Source organism: Caloenas nicobarica, chromosome 1, assembly GCF_036013445.1.
Source record: "Caloenas nicobarica isolate bCalNic1 chromosome 1, bCalNic1.hap1, whole genome shotgun sequence".
In the NCBI taxonomy this organism is placed as follows: Eukaryota; Metazoa; Chordata; class Aves; order Columbiformes; family Columbidae; genus Caloenas; species Caloenas nicobarica.
In genome coordinates, this window is record NC_088245.1 from 33,886,797 (window position 1) to 33,905,848 (window position 19,052).

General features: G+C 37.4%; 1 protein-coding gene across 2 annotated transcripts in view; it reads right to left on the reverse strand.

Moving 5' to 3' along the window:
* Nucleotides 1–434: 434 nt before the first annotated feature.
* Nucleotides 435–19,052, reverse strand: part of SCAF11 (SR-related CTD associated factor 11) — a 44,836-nt gene continuing 26,218 nt past the window's right edge. For both annotated transcript variants that reach the window (XM_065649245.1, XM_065649253.1), the window contains exons 5-15: nt 17,683–17,780; nt 16,489–16,556; nt 15,794–15,849; nt 14,394–14,500; nt 13,384–13,473; nt 12,475–12,581; nt 5,639–8,149; nt 3,298–3,641; nt 2,097–2,315; nt 1,550–1,669; nt 435–1,188 (exon numbers count right to left, since the gene is read on the reverse strand). In XM_065649245.1, coding sequence (XP_065505317.1) covers nt 1,060–1,188; nt 1,550–1,669; nt 2,097–2,315; nt 3,298–3,641; nt 5,639–8,149; nt 12,475–12,581; nt 13,384–13,473; nt 14,394–14,500; nt 15,794–15,849; nt 16,489–16,556; nt 17,683–17,780 — 3,849 coding nt within the window. In that variant the 3' untranslated portion in view covers nt 435–1,059. The remainder of the gene's footprint in view (nt 1,189–1,549; nt 1,670–2,096; nt 2,316–3,297; nt 3,642–5,638; nt 8,150–12,474; nt 12,582–13,383; nt 13,474–14,393; nt 14,501–15,793; nt 15,850–16,488; nt 16,557–17,682; nt 17,781–19,052) is intronic.

Consider the following 19,052-nt stretch of genomic DNA (forward strand, 5'->3'; position numbering starts at 1 on the left):
CTCTCCCTGCTCCTGCCTCAGTAAAACCATTTTACCTCAGCTGTGAGCATTCCCCCAGCACATCTGATGAGCCCACACCCGCTTTTAAAATGCTCCTGATGCCTCTACTCGCCTCCCTACATAAAAGTGCTCAGGGAAGTAGAAAAGCTGTTGCATGTGACTTCAGAAGCAGTTAACAAAGAAAAGAACTATGCAGCTAAGCTTGGCACAACTGGTGCTCTCTGACCAACTGGGAGCCCAGTAACAAATTCCAGCTTCTTCGTTCTTACTAGAAGAAGAAACTGGCTTCTGTTCCCGAACACCCAGGTCCAGCGCTAATTCCCTATGAGCTGGGGGCAGGAGGCTGTCAGTGTGTGGTCACTGAGGGCTTTCAGCACATCAAAATTATTCAAGTTCATCCCACTATCTTGGAACAAATTGAAAAACGTCACAAACAAAACCAAGCAGCATAATTTTTATTTGGTGTTACAACAGATGTGCAGCGTCCATGGCTTCGGGCACTGCCTTTTACTGTTTATGATTTTTCTTTTTAAAAATCTAAACAGTTCTTCTGTTCAGACAACTCCATGTGCTTTTTTATATACACATTGTGACCCCTGCATTCAGCCTGTCCAGTTAACACTAGAAATATTTGTCAAGGCAATACATTATTTTATCTTTGCTATAATTAGGGAGAAATCAAAAGAAAAAAATTAATCTGACCGATTACATGTACTGTACATACCTCTTCCAAACCCAATGTACTCAGACAGAAGTTTCTAATTTAACGCACTGTTATTAAAGTCAAAATGCTGTACATCTAAGTATCCACACAATCGTACATCCCTAATGATTCTTCTTTACACCTTCATTTTTCTTTTTAGACATCTCTTTGTAAAAAGGAATAAAGAAGTGGCCCTGTAGATCTATATTTCTTCAGAACAAAACATTATATACTACATTGAAAAATAATTTTATCAAAAGCAGATTCAAATCACTGCCATGTACAATTTTCAATTAACGGTTCATGTTGAAATTGCACTTCGCGGATAGAATAAAATTAAAAACTGAAAACATGTTCTATTTCCTTTCAGAGGAGACTGCCTCTTCAGGATTTTTCTTCCGTGAATGTTTATATTTGTCTACATACGCTTTCACTAGATTTGCCACTTTTGCAGAATTAACTTCTCCGCTCTTGCTATGACAAACCTACAACAGTTTTAAAGAAAAAAAAAAACACTTTTGAAAGATTCCTGTTAATTTACCACTGTTTCACATCATTTGTCTTCCTGACACCCCAAGTTTCTCCATCTCAGGGAGAATAACTTGGAAATCCCCCAGTACTTTCCCAATTGCTTCCCTAATACTTCCCAATTACCATTCAACTCTTGCAAACAAGAAGCGAGTTATGTTCTGAGGAGCTGAGAAAGCTCTTGTGGATGGAGAAAGACCAAAGGTATTTTTGCTTTTCCTGCTCCCCCTCCCAGGTTGTTCCCACAAGATTAAGAAATCCACCCCAAACCCCACCTCAACCGAAACGAACGCGTTTCAGATTAACAGGCCAACTTACTTTATCTACAGCTTTCCGCACAATTTCCTTATATTCTTCTTTAGTGATGTCTTTATTTTGGTAGAAAGGCTTAATAGCTAGTTTGACCTCTTGTGCTGCTTTTTCTTGAATAAGCAATTTCTAATTAAAAAAAAAGTAGTATTATTTTTCAGTGCCTGCATATGTATCTTTATCAATCACAAATTAAAACTCCAGAGACAGAAGTTACTATAGAAGACTAGAAAACTGTGCTCCCCTCACATTTCAGCTCTCATACGAGCTGCCCGTGCTTTACTAAGAACAGAATGTTGCTCCACAGCAATTACAGTAATATCCATAACAGTGCTGCTTTAAAGAAAATTACATCAAAGAGTTGACTTGCTAGTGTCTGTCCTACAGCTGCCATGAAAATATCACATACATGACGGTATTCAGTATATTACAGAGAAAGGGTATTGTCAGAGTTTGCTGGTTTTTAGTATATCAACATGTTTATTTTATATATTATATATATTTATATTTTTTACACACACACACACACCACACGCACTCTCAACTTTGAACTTGCCTGGTCCTTCTTGGAGCTATCTGCGCTGGCTTCCACTGTTACATTTGCTTTGTTTTCTCCCAATTTTACAGCTGCGTTAGAGCTTTTGATGTGACTTGAGGATGTTGCGTTACCCGCGCTTGGTCCCTGAACTGTTCCCACGTTTCCCAGGACTGCTGTTGGAGCCGGCAAGGCTGGAGCACCCATGTTATTACTTACATGAGCAGCATTTGGGATACCCTGTTTTAAAAATTACCAGTAGTCAATACATTATCCTTCAGTATGACAATGTGCCTTTCTAGAAGCCTCAGCAGCTACGGAAAGAGCAGCAATACTACGTGCTTTGGTTCAGTAGCTGTTTTCCACACTGCCTATTATTACGGAAGGTGTGCACAAGTTGTTCATGTTCCTTTCCCTGATATAAAAGCTCTTAATAGAAACAGGAGGAGCTCACATACACAAAAGAGGTTTTAAGGTATCCTGAAAGGCACAAAAAGATGGTCTCACCTGCTGCAAGTGCATCAGAGTCTTTTTGAAACTGGAGAAATTAAGTGGGAGTTAGGTCTCAAACAGGGCATGCAAAACCAAGAGATTCAAGCAAGAAGGAGGAAGTAAATCATACTAAATAAAGCTCGGAAATTATTAACAAAAAGGCTCAAAAGATTAAACAGAATAAAAAATGTGTGTGGAGGGGGAAGCCGCCGAGATAGTGACAGCTGGAGAATGGAAATGTGGAACAAATGGGTGCCATGAGGTACTTGGTAGTTTTCTTCTGCTGATACACCCCATAGGATGAGAATTGCAACGAAGAGGTTCAGGTCACTTCCTACACCCTGCTGGAGGGGGACACGAGCATTTCCTAAAGCTTAAAAATCAAGTTTTGAAGGGGAAAACTTAAGTTTTGGAAATGGGGCACTCCTAAGAAAAAGGTGATGGACAACACTGATGAAATTGTTCAGTGTTCCATTACCCACTAGGTCACCTCGTTACCACAAAAATCCAGTTATGGTGTTGTATATTATTACTTAAAAGCTATAGCCCCAAACCAACCCATGTCCTGATGGATATTTCCACTCTAAATTTGGTGTGGGGTGGAAGATGACAGGCAAGAGAGAAAGAAACTGCAAGTATAAATTTATCAAGACTATGCTATTAGATGTAAGAAACCCTTAATTGACATTATGTCACTCCTGCCCGTGCCACGGCTTCTGACAGAGCATACCTGCAATTGTTTTCCGTCTTGCTGTGAAGCAATGTAGTTGACTTGTTGAGATGGTGGGGGTGGAGGTGGAGGCGGAGGTAATCCCTGAGACAAATTGGTGGGAGCAGCTACCTGTATGAGAGGCACTCCAGTAGGGAGATGCATGGGCATGGGAGGGGGGATGCTGAAAGGATTGCGTTGCATGTTCATCATGGGAGGATGGACACCCACTGGATACGGGAAGATACTCATGGGCTGGTGCTGTACATTCACTTGTGGCATTACATTCATTTGTTGTTGCATCGAATTTACTGGTAGCTGAGAGCCATCGCTTTGCTGGTTGCCCTGGTCTTTGGAGTTTGCATCTATCAAAAGAAAAAAAGAGATAGCATATGAAGTAGAAAATCTGTACTTCAGGTGCCTGGCTTCACTTCTGCTTTAAAGACTCTTCATGAAGTATGGAGTATCAGAAAGCTTTCTATAATCTGAATATTTTAAAGATAGTGCATTACATTATTACACAGCACTCATCACCAGACACAGAGACAAATGCTTCTGAGTTTAAGTTCGAGTTACTATGGATGCCTGCATTCTGAATTTGTTTCCTCTTCTTGTTCCCATAGCACAGTTAATAAGTTCTTTCATCACAATGAAACAATAATTCTCCCTCAAAGAGCAGGAAGACAACAGAACTTATCCAGCTTCTGCAATTGCAAAAATTTACCCATATGTTATCACATACACGATGCTCTGCTCCCCTCTGCCCGATTCACACGCTCACTGTAACCACTTCTGGTAGCTACAGAAATACTCTGATGGTTTTTCTCATTGAATTATAAATCATCCTCAAACAATTTCAATTCAGATGTTCATATTCCAAAAGAATTGTTCAAAAGCCCTGTAATAGTACAAGAGGTAAGGCCTAGAAGTAAAAATAACCTCTTGGGGTGGTACTTCTTAAAAAAAATATTATCTCGCTCTATCCTCAACAGAACTAAAAAAATGAAAGTCTAGATACAAGCAACAAGCCTTCAAAAAAATTAAAAAATTATTAAAAAAAAAATCAAGAAATTATCTCTGAGAAACAGTTGATGTGTTCTAATCAGAAGTCCTTCCCTTAGAATCCCTTCCTTGAGAACCGTCACCTATTCACAGAGGTTGGGACCTTAAACCCTTATGTTTCACCCCAAATCACCTTTTTTAAAGATCAGGGGATCACAGAACCACCGAGTTTGGAAGGGACCGATGGAGAACATCCAATCCAACCTCCACTGCTCAAGCAGGGTCAGCAAAACCAGGTTGCCCAGGACCACGTCATGATAACAACCTAACCTGTTTTATCCAGCTTTGACAAATCACAGTACTATTCTAGCTGAATTCGCATTCCAAAAATTAGTGTAACAGTGTGACTGTTTCTGAACTATGTGAAATGAAGTCTGCAAATAACACAATGCTTTTATTAAAGGTTTGATAAATTTTGCCTGCAGTAGACTGAAGGTTGACAAAGTTGCCTCAGAACTAAGAAGCCACTGATGCAGTTGGCTCTGAAAAGAGGGAGAAAACTGCTGGCATGAAGGATGAAAACGGACAAAAATGAAAGACAAACGAAGGAGACGATAGGCAAGCGTGGTTGCCTTCAGAACTGGATTTTACAGTCTTTATATACAATTCACATCTATCCTTTACTTCAGAGCATTAATAATCTGTGGGTGACTTCTCAGCTATTCAGAATCAATCTCATCCACAGTTAACTCACTTTCTACCAAAAATTTTATTTCTGTCAGGGCAGTTACCTTTTAGATATAAAATACTGAAAAATATTAGACTTGTATTGAGGCTTTAGAGGAATTTTAATGCTGAAGTACAGTTAAAGTACCATTTTTGCATTTATAAATGTCCCTAGATTTTTTTTAAGCATATAAAGTGCAAAATGCTTATTCAGAAGCAGGATAAACGCCAACATAAGGATTTGTGTCTATAGAGCCTATTGTGTAGGTCTGCACAGACAAATGCAAATCTCCTTGGAAAAAAAAAAAATACCCTTTTAAAACTATGCTAAAAGTAACCATGAAGAGGACAGACTTTATCTTCAACCAAATCGATTTACTTAAGTAGCACTCTTAGATGCAGAGTCCTTAAATTGTGTCTAACTTTAAGCAAAACCAAAAAGCCATCTAAATGCCATCAAAACACAAGAAATCCTCAAACCCCACACCTACAAACCTCCATATTGCAAAAAACCTATAGATTCATCCTGGATTATTCTGAAGAACCAATCAATTCAAGATAGGTCAGTGTGACTGGGATTTTACTCAGCAGCTGCAGCTGGGACTAAGCTTTTATGTTTTGAAACTACGAATACCTTGTTCAGGTGTCTCCTCTTCTTGTCTCATTCCCCATCCGGACTGTGGGCTTGATGAATTGCGTCCTCTTCTTGAATAATAATTCTGCACATCGGCAGGTAAAGTCTTTCTCACAGCCCAGCTGGACGCAGATGTCCACCCAGATCTGTCAGCAGGTGTATCGAAAGAATAATCTTGCTCATTCTTACGCTTGTATGGCTGATGTTCTGGGAACCTTGCAGTTTCATTCCCAGAACCATCTGAGTTCCCTGAGAGCGGTTTTCTATTTTGCCACTGATTTTCACTCTGGTCTCCATACATGAAACCACCTCTTCCACGCCCACCTCGGCCACGCTGACCTCTCCCTCGATTCGGAATCCAACCTGAACCAAAGCTTTTATTCCAAGAGTGTCCTGAGTTATCATGCCTGCCGTCTTCCCAGTGTGGTTTCTCTCTCTCTCTGTTCCTGACATCAGGCACTGAGTTAATCCTTTCCATTACCCAGTCTGGACAGTCATTTCTCCCCTTGTCTGCAGAACACTGATCATCATTTTTTCCTGTATTGTCCTTCTCTTTTTTAAGACACTCGTTCTGTTTCTCTTGCTCACTTCTTCTGTATCGATCATTTCCTCTGGGACTCCTCCAGCTGTCATTTGCCCATCTCTCTTTCCATCGAGGTGAATGACCGTCCCTTTCATTTCTAGAGAATGAAGAACCTCTATTTCTTGTTCTAGATCGTGATCTTGACCTAGATCGTGACCGTGACCTAGACCACCTCCTATTTCTTCTTTCTCGGTCACGATCTCTTCTTTGACTATCTCTATCACTGCTTCGAGATCTAGATTTTTGCCCTGGAGACGAATCCTTAGTTCTTGACCGAGAAGACGATCTCCTGCTTTGCCTGACAGTTTCCCTTTTGGGAGATCGAGATGGTGCTTTTTTTTCATCTTTGGGTGTCTCTCTCTTTGGAGAACGAGATAAAGATCTCCTTCCCTCCCTCGCAGTTTCCTTCTTGGGTGATCGTGAGCTCCTGTCTCTGGTCACGTCTCTTTTAGGGGATGGTGACTGAGATTTCCTGTCCTCTCTCCTAGAAGGAGACCAAGTTGTTGATGGAGAGTGAAACCTAGACCTTCTAGTTCGAGCCTTTTTATCTTTGAGTTCTGATTTGCACTCTGCTTCTTGAGGAATAGTTTCATCTTTTTCATCAGAAAGCCCTGAAACTGATGTATCGTTTCCTGCATCACACTGTACAGAGTTCGCTTCTCCTTGCTCTGTACTTTCAACTGGTGGTAACTGCTCCATCTGTGCTTCATTCTGGTCACTGCAAAATGAGTCACAATCCATTGGTATCATTTCATTGTTATCTTCACCAAAATGCTTATGTTCAGCATTTACCTGGGGTGACTCTGAATTTCCACCCGCTTCACCTTCTGGCACGGTGTTCTCTTTTAAGGACTGTTCTGATGTACTGTCCACAGAAATATTGTGTATCAATGTATCTGGTTCTTTCTCTTGAACAGCACTAAAGTTTTGAATATTTGTACTTGCACAGTCTACTACTGTTTTTTCTTCAGCCTCAGAATCAACTATTTCTATGGCTTCTATATGCTCAGGCAATTTGCTTCTGGGGCTTTCTAATGGCTGATCTTTTCCCAAAGGTTCTTGATATTCCAACAATTCATTTTCTGGACTAGCCACAGGTTGATCTATTCCTGTCAAAGGTTCTACATTCTCCATTAATTCATTTTGAGGACTACACAATGTTTGATCTACTTTTGCAGAAGCTGCATGGTCACATACTTCATCTCTGGGACCAGCTACTGTTTCCATTTGTTCAAGAGTATTTTCACAGATGTCCTGATTCTCAAGATCATCTTTTTTTTCAGTAACATCTTTTACTTCAATTTCCTGACTTTCACCTGCTAAAGTTAGTATTGGAGGTTCTTGGACAGAAGAACTTGGATCCGCATTGCCTGAAGTATCGTCGTCTTTGTCACACTCTCCTGTAGTTCCCTCAATTTCTGCATGTTCACTACAGCCTTCCAATCCATTGGCAGATTCTGTTTCTGCATTATTTTTCTGCGGAAGGCTTGCATTATCGCTTTCACTATCTGACTGCTGGTCTTTATTTACTGTCAGAACTGCTTCAGACTCAACATCATCATCTTCCACTGAATCACTGAGTGATTTTTCAGAACGTGCAGAACTCCTCAGTTTCTTTTTAACCACAGGTGCTTGCTGTTTTACTATTCTTTTAGACTTTCGTTTTGGAGGAGCTTTCTCTGATTCCGAAGGAGATTTATTCAGAGACGGGTCATTCCCATCAGGGGTACCGCACGCAGAACTGCCTGACCGAGGTGAGCACCGAGACTGACCCAGAGTCTCATTTTTGCTGTTTCGTGCAGACCTTCTTCTAGGAGTAGTATTAACTGATTTCCTTCTAGTTCCTCTAGTGCCAGATGAACCAGAAGCTTGCTTTTTCTCTTCTCCTTCTTGGGTACATGCAACAGCATATCCTTTGCCTAAAGATTCTAATAAAAGCAGAATGCATTAAAGTTTGATAATGACCATTTATCCAAACACAGTTAAGAATACAAAATGACCTTGCCTGGCTTAACAGATATCCTCAAATAATACAGTGCAACATTCGCTATGAAATGGTGCCACGGCTTAAGTAGATTTTTTTTTTTTCAGTGCAGACTTTAAAAACTGGAATCAAGTTAACAAAGCGACATCTAAACACATATTTTAGAAGCGATGTTGGCATAGCTATATGGACAGTAATGGTATCCACAATGAAACCGTTATCGATATTGCTGTTTAAAGACAGTCAGCACTTAGAGACACTGTTAGAGAAGTAGCAAATTAACCACACAATACTTAGTGTGTTCCTGTCATTCTAAAATGCAGGCTTGTTGGCAATGAAGCCTCAATACTACAGAAAATAATTTTTAAATGCTGTCAGTGGATGATGACATGGAAGAGGCGATCAGAAGCAGCAAGGACAGCATACATCTCTACAACATTGAATTTCAGGCAGTGCAAACTCATTCACCACTTATAAGACAGACCCTGCACACTCCGCAGAGTCAAACTCTGCAGCAACGCTCCCGAGGTGCCTGCAGCACCTCACCACCTGCATAAGGAATGCAAGTTTCGGGGTGGTCTTGGGTGCATAAAAACCCCCTAAAGCTGTAGGAAGAACGACCGTAAGTCACACATAGCAGCACGAGAGTTCTTGTTTTGATACTATATTAACTTCATGCAATCCACAATTTGGCAGAAGTCTTGGTAGGGAAGCCAAGAGTCATATTCAATGCAAACGGAACAGAATGTACTCTTGATACCTATGAACAGCTCGGGAATTAAAGTTTAATGATAATTAAGTAAATATACTTGAATGTAATACTCACTTCAAAACTAAATTCATTTATTGGGATGTCCATTAATTTGTTTCATACTTTGTGTAGACTTCAGAAAGCATAAAAAATTTGGTGTTCAAATTGGTTCTTTTTACATCTTCATTTTCATACACAGACAGTAGAAACTTCCTTAGCAAGGTTAATTTCTATGGGTTTTGCAATGTATTTATCACATAACACAAAATCTTGATTCTAACTCTCAGTATAACATTTTCCATGCTTTTACTGCACTAAAATATTTGTTCAATATATTCTTTAACAAATTATATAGAAATAAGATAGGAATAAGACAAGTACATAACAGCGCAAAATCCTCAAACACTTTCTAGTTTGTTAGCAGAATCAAACCCGTATCATTGTCTATTAAATGTAAATTTTATCTGATAACCTTAGAGCAGTGACTCCACAATCACCTCACTAGCCTTCAAAAGGCTAAAGCAGAGCACACAACAATTAACGACTTCCTCCGAGCTCCCTTATAAACATGTCATCATTTGCCTGAACACACACACAAAAAATATCTAATTTTGGTTTTTGGATGTCCACTGATCAAGTTATCACTTAGGATAATGAAAACTAGTAGTATCAATTGTATAGAAGGTACCATACATTTAAAAGAAAACAGCATGTGTGGTGAAGAACTTCCAAAGGAGTTTTAGGTGACTGGCACTACTTGAAGTATCTACTGTAACAGTCCCCCCCATAATTTTCTTAGAAAGTGACTTTACAGTGGTTAACCAGCAGTGATTCAACCACATGGGGCTGTCTCAGGTTAACTATGTCTTCAAACCTGTTACAACAGCCAGGAAAACAAGTCAGATATTAACACTTTGTAATGACATATAACATCTATGACGACTTTCTTCAATGGGGAGGAAATCACTCTGCAATAATAAAAATTCAGAATACAAATGTGGGAATCCTGACAGAATTAAAAGGCAAGATATTTTTTCCAAGTCTACTTGTGAAACACAAGCCTCTTTTTAGCATTCCTTACTACTTGTGAAACTTTAACAGACAAGCTTCGCAAGCTTTGGACTTGGAGCAAATACAAGGCATTTCAGCTCACCGAATCTTTATTTAAAAACATTTTAATCACGCAAAAGAACTGCATAATGCCAGCCTAAATCACAATGGCATTTGTAGATTCACTAATGCATTTTCAGGTCAAATTAGTAAAAAGACTAAGAAGGGTAAGAGAACCTAAAAAAAACCTGCAGCAGCCAAGGGGAAGATCCGGGTAGTGCAGTTACATGATCATCACTGATATTTAAATCCCTCCCTGCACAACTCTCGAAGCAACTGCCAACTACTACTCTGATGAAAATCTGTACATTTTAGGTATGACCAAGAGATGGGGTGGGGTGTGTAAGAATACAGAAGAAAAGCGGTTTATGCAACCGTCTTTCAGGCACAATTTAGTAAGAATCACAAGATCCAGTTTGCCTTTTTTTTGGTATGCATCCATTTTCAGTATTTTTATTTTTTCTCCTGTCCTCCAGCTTTGCAGAAAGTCCCAGTGTTCTCTGTTTCCTCCATCTTCTACCTTTCCCTTCATCCCTCACACTTCTTGTAAGAGAAGACCTTGCTCCTGTCTCCTTTATACATATTTGCCATGTGTCTTTAACAGTATTCAGGTGAGGTTTCTCCTTGCTTTTGTCCTTGCCTTTTTTTGTGCATGTCTGTCTTTTTCTCAGTTGCTGTATGAAAACTGAATGGGGAAGGAACACTCGACTTAAGAGAACGTGACCAAAATCCTCAAGGGCCACCTTCACATCCAACATCCCCTGGTTTCACCAGGAAATTCAATACTTCCAATACAATTCTTACTTCCTGCATGCTGCTTCTTAGTAGGAAGTTTTTAAGTCAAACATGAAGATGACTGAAAACTTTAGTGTCAGCTACATTGTTTTATGATTTAATCTTGATGACTGTCTTCCACTTAGTCCACACTATACATAATATATTACATTAAAAATTTGAGCTTTTGTTCAGGTGTGACAAGAACATCTGGAAACATACAAAAATCGATAATTTCGCATGTCAAAATCACACCTTTAAGAGGAAGTGGAACGCTTATATAAAAAGTATCTAAGTTTCAATGAAGATAACAAATGAGAAAATTCTGTACTAAAGATAAATTTTAAAACAAAAATATCTGAAAAAATAATTTCCTTTTGCTGTCAAGACTCAAACTGAAAATCTCCTGCCTCTCCCAAAAGCTAGCATAGGGGATTTAGTTCCATGTTCTATGTTAGGAGATTACAACATTATCAGTATTTGTACATCTGTTGCTGATGTTATCAACAGCAATTATTCACATGTTCTGAATAGTCTAACGTTGAAAAATAATTTGGAGCTTATTTAAATATTCGTCTTTCTGATGAGAGAAAAACTGTGGGTTTTTTAACGCTTCTGGTGCATACCAACAAAGAAGCCTGACTGTGTAAGAAGAAAGGTGAAGGGAAGTCAAGAGATACGAGCTAGCATGTATACTCATTACTACTAGAAGCAGAAATTATTATGGATCAGGTAAAATGCACTGCCAAACGTCAGAGGCCTGGGGAAGCAACTCATCAATTTAATGTGGTAATGTGGAGGTGAAATAATTGCCTTTAACAAGAATGTAGAATATGAATGAATACAGCATCTTTTTCATGCTCCTCCTACTACCTCACTCTAACTCTTTCCAGAAATTCACTTCCTCACATTTTTCTCAGTCAAGAGACCGAAATCCCTCCTGTCTCTTTGCCTACTAGTCAAGTGAAAGCAGTATAACTCCCAGTTGAAAGAAGGTATTATCTCTAGCTTTAAAAAACAGCACTCCTTTGTTTTCACTTCTTTGAACTTGTGCAGTCTGTTGGAAAAAACCCCCTACATTCTTGCTGAGTATGGAGAGACAGGCTGCTAAAGCAACTGGAAGGAGATAATTCCTTCCATGTCTTTGTCTAAATCCCTGCCAGATCCCGGAGCTTGAACACTTTTGCCCTGTAGAGCCTGTAGGTTACTGAAAGAGATCCATACATTGCACTGGTGCCTGGCTACTCCTCTGTCAGGAAATAGTTTGTTCCTCACACTGCACAACACATCACTGAAATATGTCAAGCTGTTCATAACGTATCAAAATGAGGTTTACCCTTGAACAATACGAAAATAAGCTGTAACATGAAAGAAACTGTCAAATTTAGAAATGGAATTATTATTTTAATCTTCAAATGGAGAACAATTATGCCAGTTTTGGGGTGGCTGGTTCATCTTCTATATTCTAATTTCAGACATAAACCAGTTGGTTTTGAAATAGTGGCAAATTGCATGAAAACAGATTTTTTTTTCCCTGTTAACTGTAATTATACACTCTGCTTTGATTTTCAAGAATCCTATTTTAACAATACTCCACATAAGCTATAAATAAAACTTACAAAAAAAAAGTTTACCAAAGTTTTCCAAAGGCCTGATATTTGATGGAAGAATTGCCCCTGCTACTGCAGTAGAAGTGAGAAGAAAGGTCTCAGCTTCAGCTCCATAAGACATTGAAGGAATTCTGGAAAAGTAAAAGCAACGATGTTAGTTGTTTCAGCCACGTGTAGCAAGTTTTGGAAACTACGCAAAACCAAAACATTAGGCAACCATGAAAGTTCCAACCTCACCACAGTTGGAGAGAAAGCCTTTGTTTTATGCCAAAGGGAGTAAAGAGATATTATACATGGTAAAATTAAGATCACAGACAGAACCAATTTTTTACTGTGTTATTTTTAAATCCATTATTTTTATGCTTCTGCTTTATATTCTTGAAAACATCTTTACAGTATATTTTAACATGCATCTGCTCTCTAACAAAAAAAAAAATTTTACATTCTTTGTTTCATTTGATAGAGCTCCTCTTAACATTTGTTTATAACCAATTACAGAAAGAAGTGTTAGAACTGACCCATGGAAGTGGGAGATGAGAGAGGGAGGAGGGAAATCAGAGTGGGACTGATGTTAAAGCAATCATAATCTAAATTCTAATGACAGAAATAATTTAAAAAGCACATTGAACACTGGCTTCTAAATAGAAAATATATTTTAACTTCCATTCCTATGAAAAAATGACATATTAAGATGCATTAAGTCAGTAGAATTACTATCCTTTTCTTGAGTGTCAAAAAAAGCATCGGTATACAGAATCTATTGACGTAAAAATAGCATGCAGCAAATAAGCAAAAATCAAACAAGTTACATGCAAACACTATTTATTTTTATAATCAAATTATATTCTATCTAAAGAGCAATATGAATAAACAAAATTCCAAACTTGAAGTATTACATTAAGATCCTTTGCACTATGAATACAAAACACATACCTTTCAACTCGAGCAAGGAGAGATGAACAGGACAATTCTAGTTCTTGTCTCTTCTGTCTGACTGCTGCATTGACTTCTGTGAATTCTGTACTGAAATACAAATTTCATTCGAAAAGTCACGAAAAGTAACTTTGTACTATGGCAATTTTGTATTTCAATAACCGCTTCCATCAATGACTTTTTAAATTTAACTGTATTAGAACTTTCAACAGTCATGATGAAACTATGCATGATTATTGTTTAGAGGGAAAAAGTAGTCATAGTAAACATAATGGAAGTTGTAAATAAATGAGGCAGACAGAATGGAACAGGAGACAAGATGTGTCTTCTCGGGAGCTCAAAGATGGAGAAACTTTGCATCCTTGACAAATTAATAGTACTATGTGCATGGATGTCAAGAAGTTTTCTTCATTTACAGCCTGCTGATCACATACAGACAATAATTTCTTAATGAGGCCATGTTAACCAAATAACGTTTGTCTAGACTGTTCTTGTTCTTCCATCTTCTCAAGCAAAAAATATTTTTTACACCTGTTCTGAAGTATTAGGCTCATTAAGCATAATTACTTCATGTATGTTTAAAGTATTCTTCTTGGAGACAAGGAACAAGAACAACAAAGATTGTTTCTGACACAAACCAGGATATTTACCGTTAACTGTTTTGCTAACTGCTGTTGTAATAACAGGACTAACCCTTTCCTACCCAAGGCTTCAATTCAAGAGGAAGTTTAAATATGAGCTAAAACTCATCAACTCCTATTAAATCAATGAGATTAAAAGCACTCATTTAAATATTTTAATGCTGAACACATGACAAATTGGGGTATGCCCTTAGCGATACAATTTTAAAATGTTTGTGTTTATCCTTTAACTACTCTTCATCAATGAATATAAAACCAGCCAATATTCAACATATTTCAAGGCATTATACACAGAGAGAAGCAGAAGGAACTATGGCATCTACAGTACAGTAATCCGTCAGTGTATAGTAAGCACTAGCATATACTAACCCGTCATTTCTGCACCTAAAAAAGGATTCTTCATTGCTACCACTGGCCGGAAGTGTGCTCAAGAAATTAGTTCTGACGCACTCATTCCAGCAGGTCTGTCTTCTGGGCTACAAAAAAAAAAAAATTCAAGACATCCAAAATAAAATAATTAACATTTAACACATGAAGGTGCACTGAAATTAAACCACATCTACAAGACTTAAGCTCACAAAAAACAGGCACCATAGTAGCTCCATAGATACATGGTGAGAGATTTGCAGTTACTGCTGTTTATGTCTTTTCACCTAAAGGGTTAATGCCACATCAAATTTGACTAAAACATTCCTGTTCATTCCTCAGGACCAGTATTTTAAAATCGGAACTTTCAGGGTCTTCCCATCGTTTTCTTTCAGAATACATTCACTCCGATAAAAAATAAAATTTATAATGGGATGTATATAAATGTATGTCTCAAGTATGCAGTCATTATCCACATGCTCCATCAAACTGGCACAGAGAGCTGGTTTGGATGGGAACATGCCCTATTTCATCAGTATGCAAATTTTAAGTTTCTCTTAAAAGGCTGTTAAGTTTTATTTTAAAACTACTATCATTTTGAATAATAACATTTCTCCCTCCATCAAAAAAAAGCTATCCAGATGTTCCACAAATATCCTTATGATGCAGTTGTTAGTAAAACAGTGCTTGCTATGAATTATTTTAATTTCTGAATGTTTATCAAACAATTGAGCCCTGTACCTCCTCCTGAAGGTTTTTAATGGCTCTAGTTTTGTTTATGCACCTTTTTCGCAACAGGTACCATTTGAGACATTGATGCTATTAAGTAGTGCACAATAAGTCAGTGCAACTAGATACGAAAGCATTCACCCACCTTGAAGTCAAATTAGAGGTTGATCTACCATTATAGGCTACAATTTATGAGCAAGAAAACTGGCAACACAAACATTATTGGAAGTAATTTCCCATCAAAAAAACTCCAGCTTGATGCAAACTATAATGTCCACTTATCCATGTAACAAATTGTTAATTACAACTACGTATTTTCATGAAAATAATAAAAACCTTCATATCCTTCATATAATTGTACATCACTAACAGCTTGTAGCTGATACCATCTTATTTTGGTGAAGATGAAAACAGGGTAGTTAAAGTATCTTATAATGTAACATCCCACCTGAAATGAAAATATTTACTACCACAAAACTAAGCTGATTCCAAGAGAGGGGCTCATATAACCCAGCACTATATTCTAATTATTTCCTTCATGACAAAAAGAGACAAAATAAAATCTGGATCGTACTAAAATTAACAAATAGAAGTTAACCTTAAAAATAAGCAGAAAGTTTTAAAAATGCTTTCATGAAAAAAATGTATACGAATGTTTCGTTATCATAACCAACCTTGTTTATCTTCACAGACAAAGCTTTCTTGTTTCGTTTGTCAAACAAAATATTACCTGTGTGGAATAAGTAACAAAACTTTGATCTTAACTTCAGCAAATTAGTTTTAAATTGTTTGTCAAAATAATTAATGCAATGACAGGTTAATGAAAACATATCTTAAGTGTGTTTACAATGTGTTTATATTCAAACTGAATAAAATCAAAATGCATGCACCTTTGCAATTGGTTTTGATATCAAGCAGTTTTCACCTCTTCAGATATTTGCTTAGTTTTGTAAGTTATGAACACACTTATCAAACAATATTCATTAAACAAGCCTCTCAGAATGGCAGCCCCAAAATACAGCTGCTTCTTGCGTCTGCACTCTCACCAAAAAACTTAATGTGAATAAAAGCTACTCATAAACTCTGCACCAATGTCTGATGCAGAAAATGACTTGAGGCTGAAACCAACTCCATGTTGCTTGTGACTGAAACTGAAGAGGCAGTTTGTCCAGTAAAATAAGAACAGTAGTTTCACATACTGCAATTCTGGTCTCTTACGTTCCATGCTTCTATTTCTTGGTATTTGGTTTTCATGTGCAAATGTAAGCAATTAAAAAAAATATTAAATTGGCTCATCGAGAAAAGAAATTCTACAGTTCCTTAATAAAAAGCAGAAATTCTAGCAAATGGAGGACAAATACCAACTTACTGTATTTTTTCTTCATAGCTTTGCTTAATTTTGCTGTTAATGGCCCTCTGTCTGGACACACAACTCTTCTGCAAGATTAACAAAAGATATTACAAAAGTTATTTCTGGGCACATTTAAGTTAACTGTACATATACCCAAATAAAATCAGCTCTTATTTTAAGGAATTTTTATGCTATGCACAGAAAGCGAGTTGTGATTGCTATTAAAACCTGAACTTGCATCACATATATCCTCTTCCATATATTAAAAGACACAGTGCTTCACAATGGTTATGGATGGAAAAAAGAAAATTAATTTACACAACAACAGTTAATATCCTGTATTAAATCTGAATACATAATTTTGGTTGATTTCATGGCAACATCTGAAAGGTCTTCTAACCTGCTTTCATAAATACCTTGAAGAATATAGGAGCCAAAGGTGATTCAGAAAGGTGAGATGCAAAAATCAATCTTACTTATTTTCTAAGAACCACAAAAGGTAATTTACTTCCAGTTATCTTTTCTGCAGTGCTTCAAATTCAATCTCAAGAACTCTGTATATATCATACATTCCATTAAACGCTGACTTTAAATTATTGCTATTTAGTGAAACTTGTCTATGTAATCCTGAGCTTTCCCTTATACAATGCAGCCAATGTGACAAGATAAACTTCTCAAAATAGGAACGGTATTTCCACACTTCCCTCTCAAACTCACCAGAATTAGTTCTTGGCTACAACTTTTTTCCAGTAAAAGAAGAACACTACCAATGTTTATGATAACATGCAGGAAAGGGGATGTCTGTTTAGATAACCAAAGAAAAAGATTTATATTGTTAAAATATGATCTATCCATAAAATCTTAATTCAAATTAATAAGAAATTTGTCAGAATTGCTTGAAAAATGCAACTTGCACAAAGCTCAACACAAGAAATAGCTTGCCCCTTTTTGCTTGCTATTTTAAGTATTCAAGTGAGAATTACATCAGTGATAAAAGTAAAGCTAAACTACCACTCATGGAAAACACAGGGTGTTTCAAAAAGATGGACCCAATTTGAAATCACTTTATCTTTGAAATCAGATCCACCTTTTTGAAACACCCTGTAGTTTATTTTAAAGTAAGCCTGATATCCATGGCGTACGTTGTAAACCAGTTGAATTTATTTTTTGAATATTCCACTTAGAATGCTTGAAATTAAGCGGATGACCAACCTCACAGAAGTTCTCAACTTCACATAGCTATATTTTCCCTTATTGCAGGCACAGTTTTCCTCTTCTTCTGTCCTCCGTAATTGTTTTTTAACCTGAACCTGTATTGAAAAATAAAATCAATCCAATCTAGAATCTTAGTACACATCGGCTTTAAATACATTCAAAGACTGTTCAGGTCTACAGAGAAAATAAGTTTAAACAGAAGGAATCAAAACCATTTCAAGTCATTACTACTTTAATCTCGCATTTTACAGATTTGATTTTTCTTTCATTTGGTTTTCATGAAATAGAAAAAAACCCCATCTTGATATGTATGGTGGCTATGCCAAGATGCATACTGATGCCTCAGGACCAAAAACCCCTGAACATTCAGAATGCCATGGCAAGTATCTCAAAGCTACGCACTGCCTTCCATTGAGAATTTGGAAGCCGAGTTTTCTAAGTTAAGCTGGTTGATCTGAATATACAAGGCTCAGCTTGGGAAAATGCTGAACTACCACTCAATTTCAAATGCTTCCTCATAATTAAAAAACACGTCATTTTTCTCTAGACTAAAATAACTTAGGGATTTCACATAACTTTTTTTCCTCCTCATCTTCAGCATTCTAAGAAAGCAATACAATTTTTATTATACACTATGGAGTTACTTCAACGGCTACATTGCAATTGTTTGCATTAGATGTTTTGTCCCTCTTCATTCTAGAATCTTGGTTTTATATGCAACTCCTTAAGCTGTTAATATTCTAATTATGAATATGATGAAGGGAAAGCTCCCAGTGCCCTGATAGCGTCCCTGCTAATCCTGACCACCATGTCAGCATTTCTGGGTACATGCTCCATCCATCCCTACTGCTCCCGGGGCTCTGTCAGAACAGGACCCTTGGTTCTATGCTCGCCTGCTCATACTGTGGTTCTACAACGAACCTTTAACACTGTATTTTGATACAGTCTTTACACTTTTCCAAATGAAAACGTCAGTTTATCTTGTTTCAGCTGCTTCCTTGATTCTTTGGAAATGAAGAAGATAAAAGTACGCTAGCACGGTTTTCTATGAGAAGGAAGTATCTGTGTCTGTCACTCTGGTTCCTTTGCAGGTGACTACGGAATGGGTAGTGGAAGTCTGTTTTCTAAACGTAGGAAAATGCAAACCCAACAGCTTAGGAACTACTTAAAACTATAATCTCTCCCCAGACCTTCAAAATGGTACACAGAATTATCAGCAACTTTCTATATAGATTTTCAAGATCACCTATCAGAATCAAGTTTTATTTTCCTACTTGATAAACTACTTTCCACAGAGTTATTATTCAGAAGAGCTGAAAGATGAAAAAATTCAGGAATTTTGGTTGAATAAGGCTTTGCATTAATTC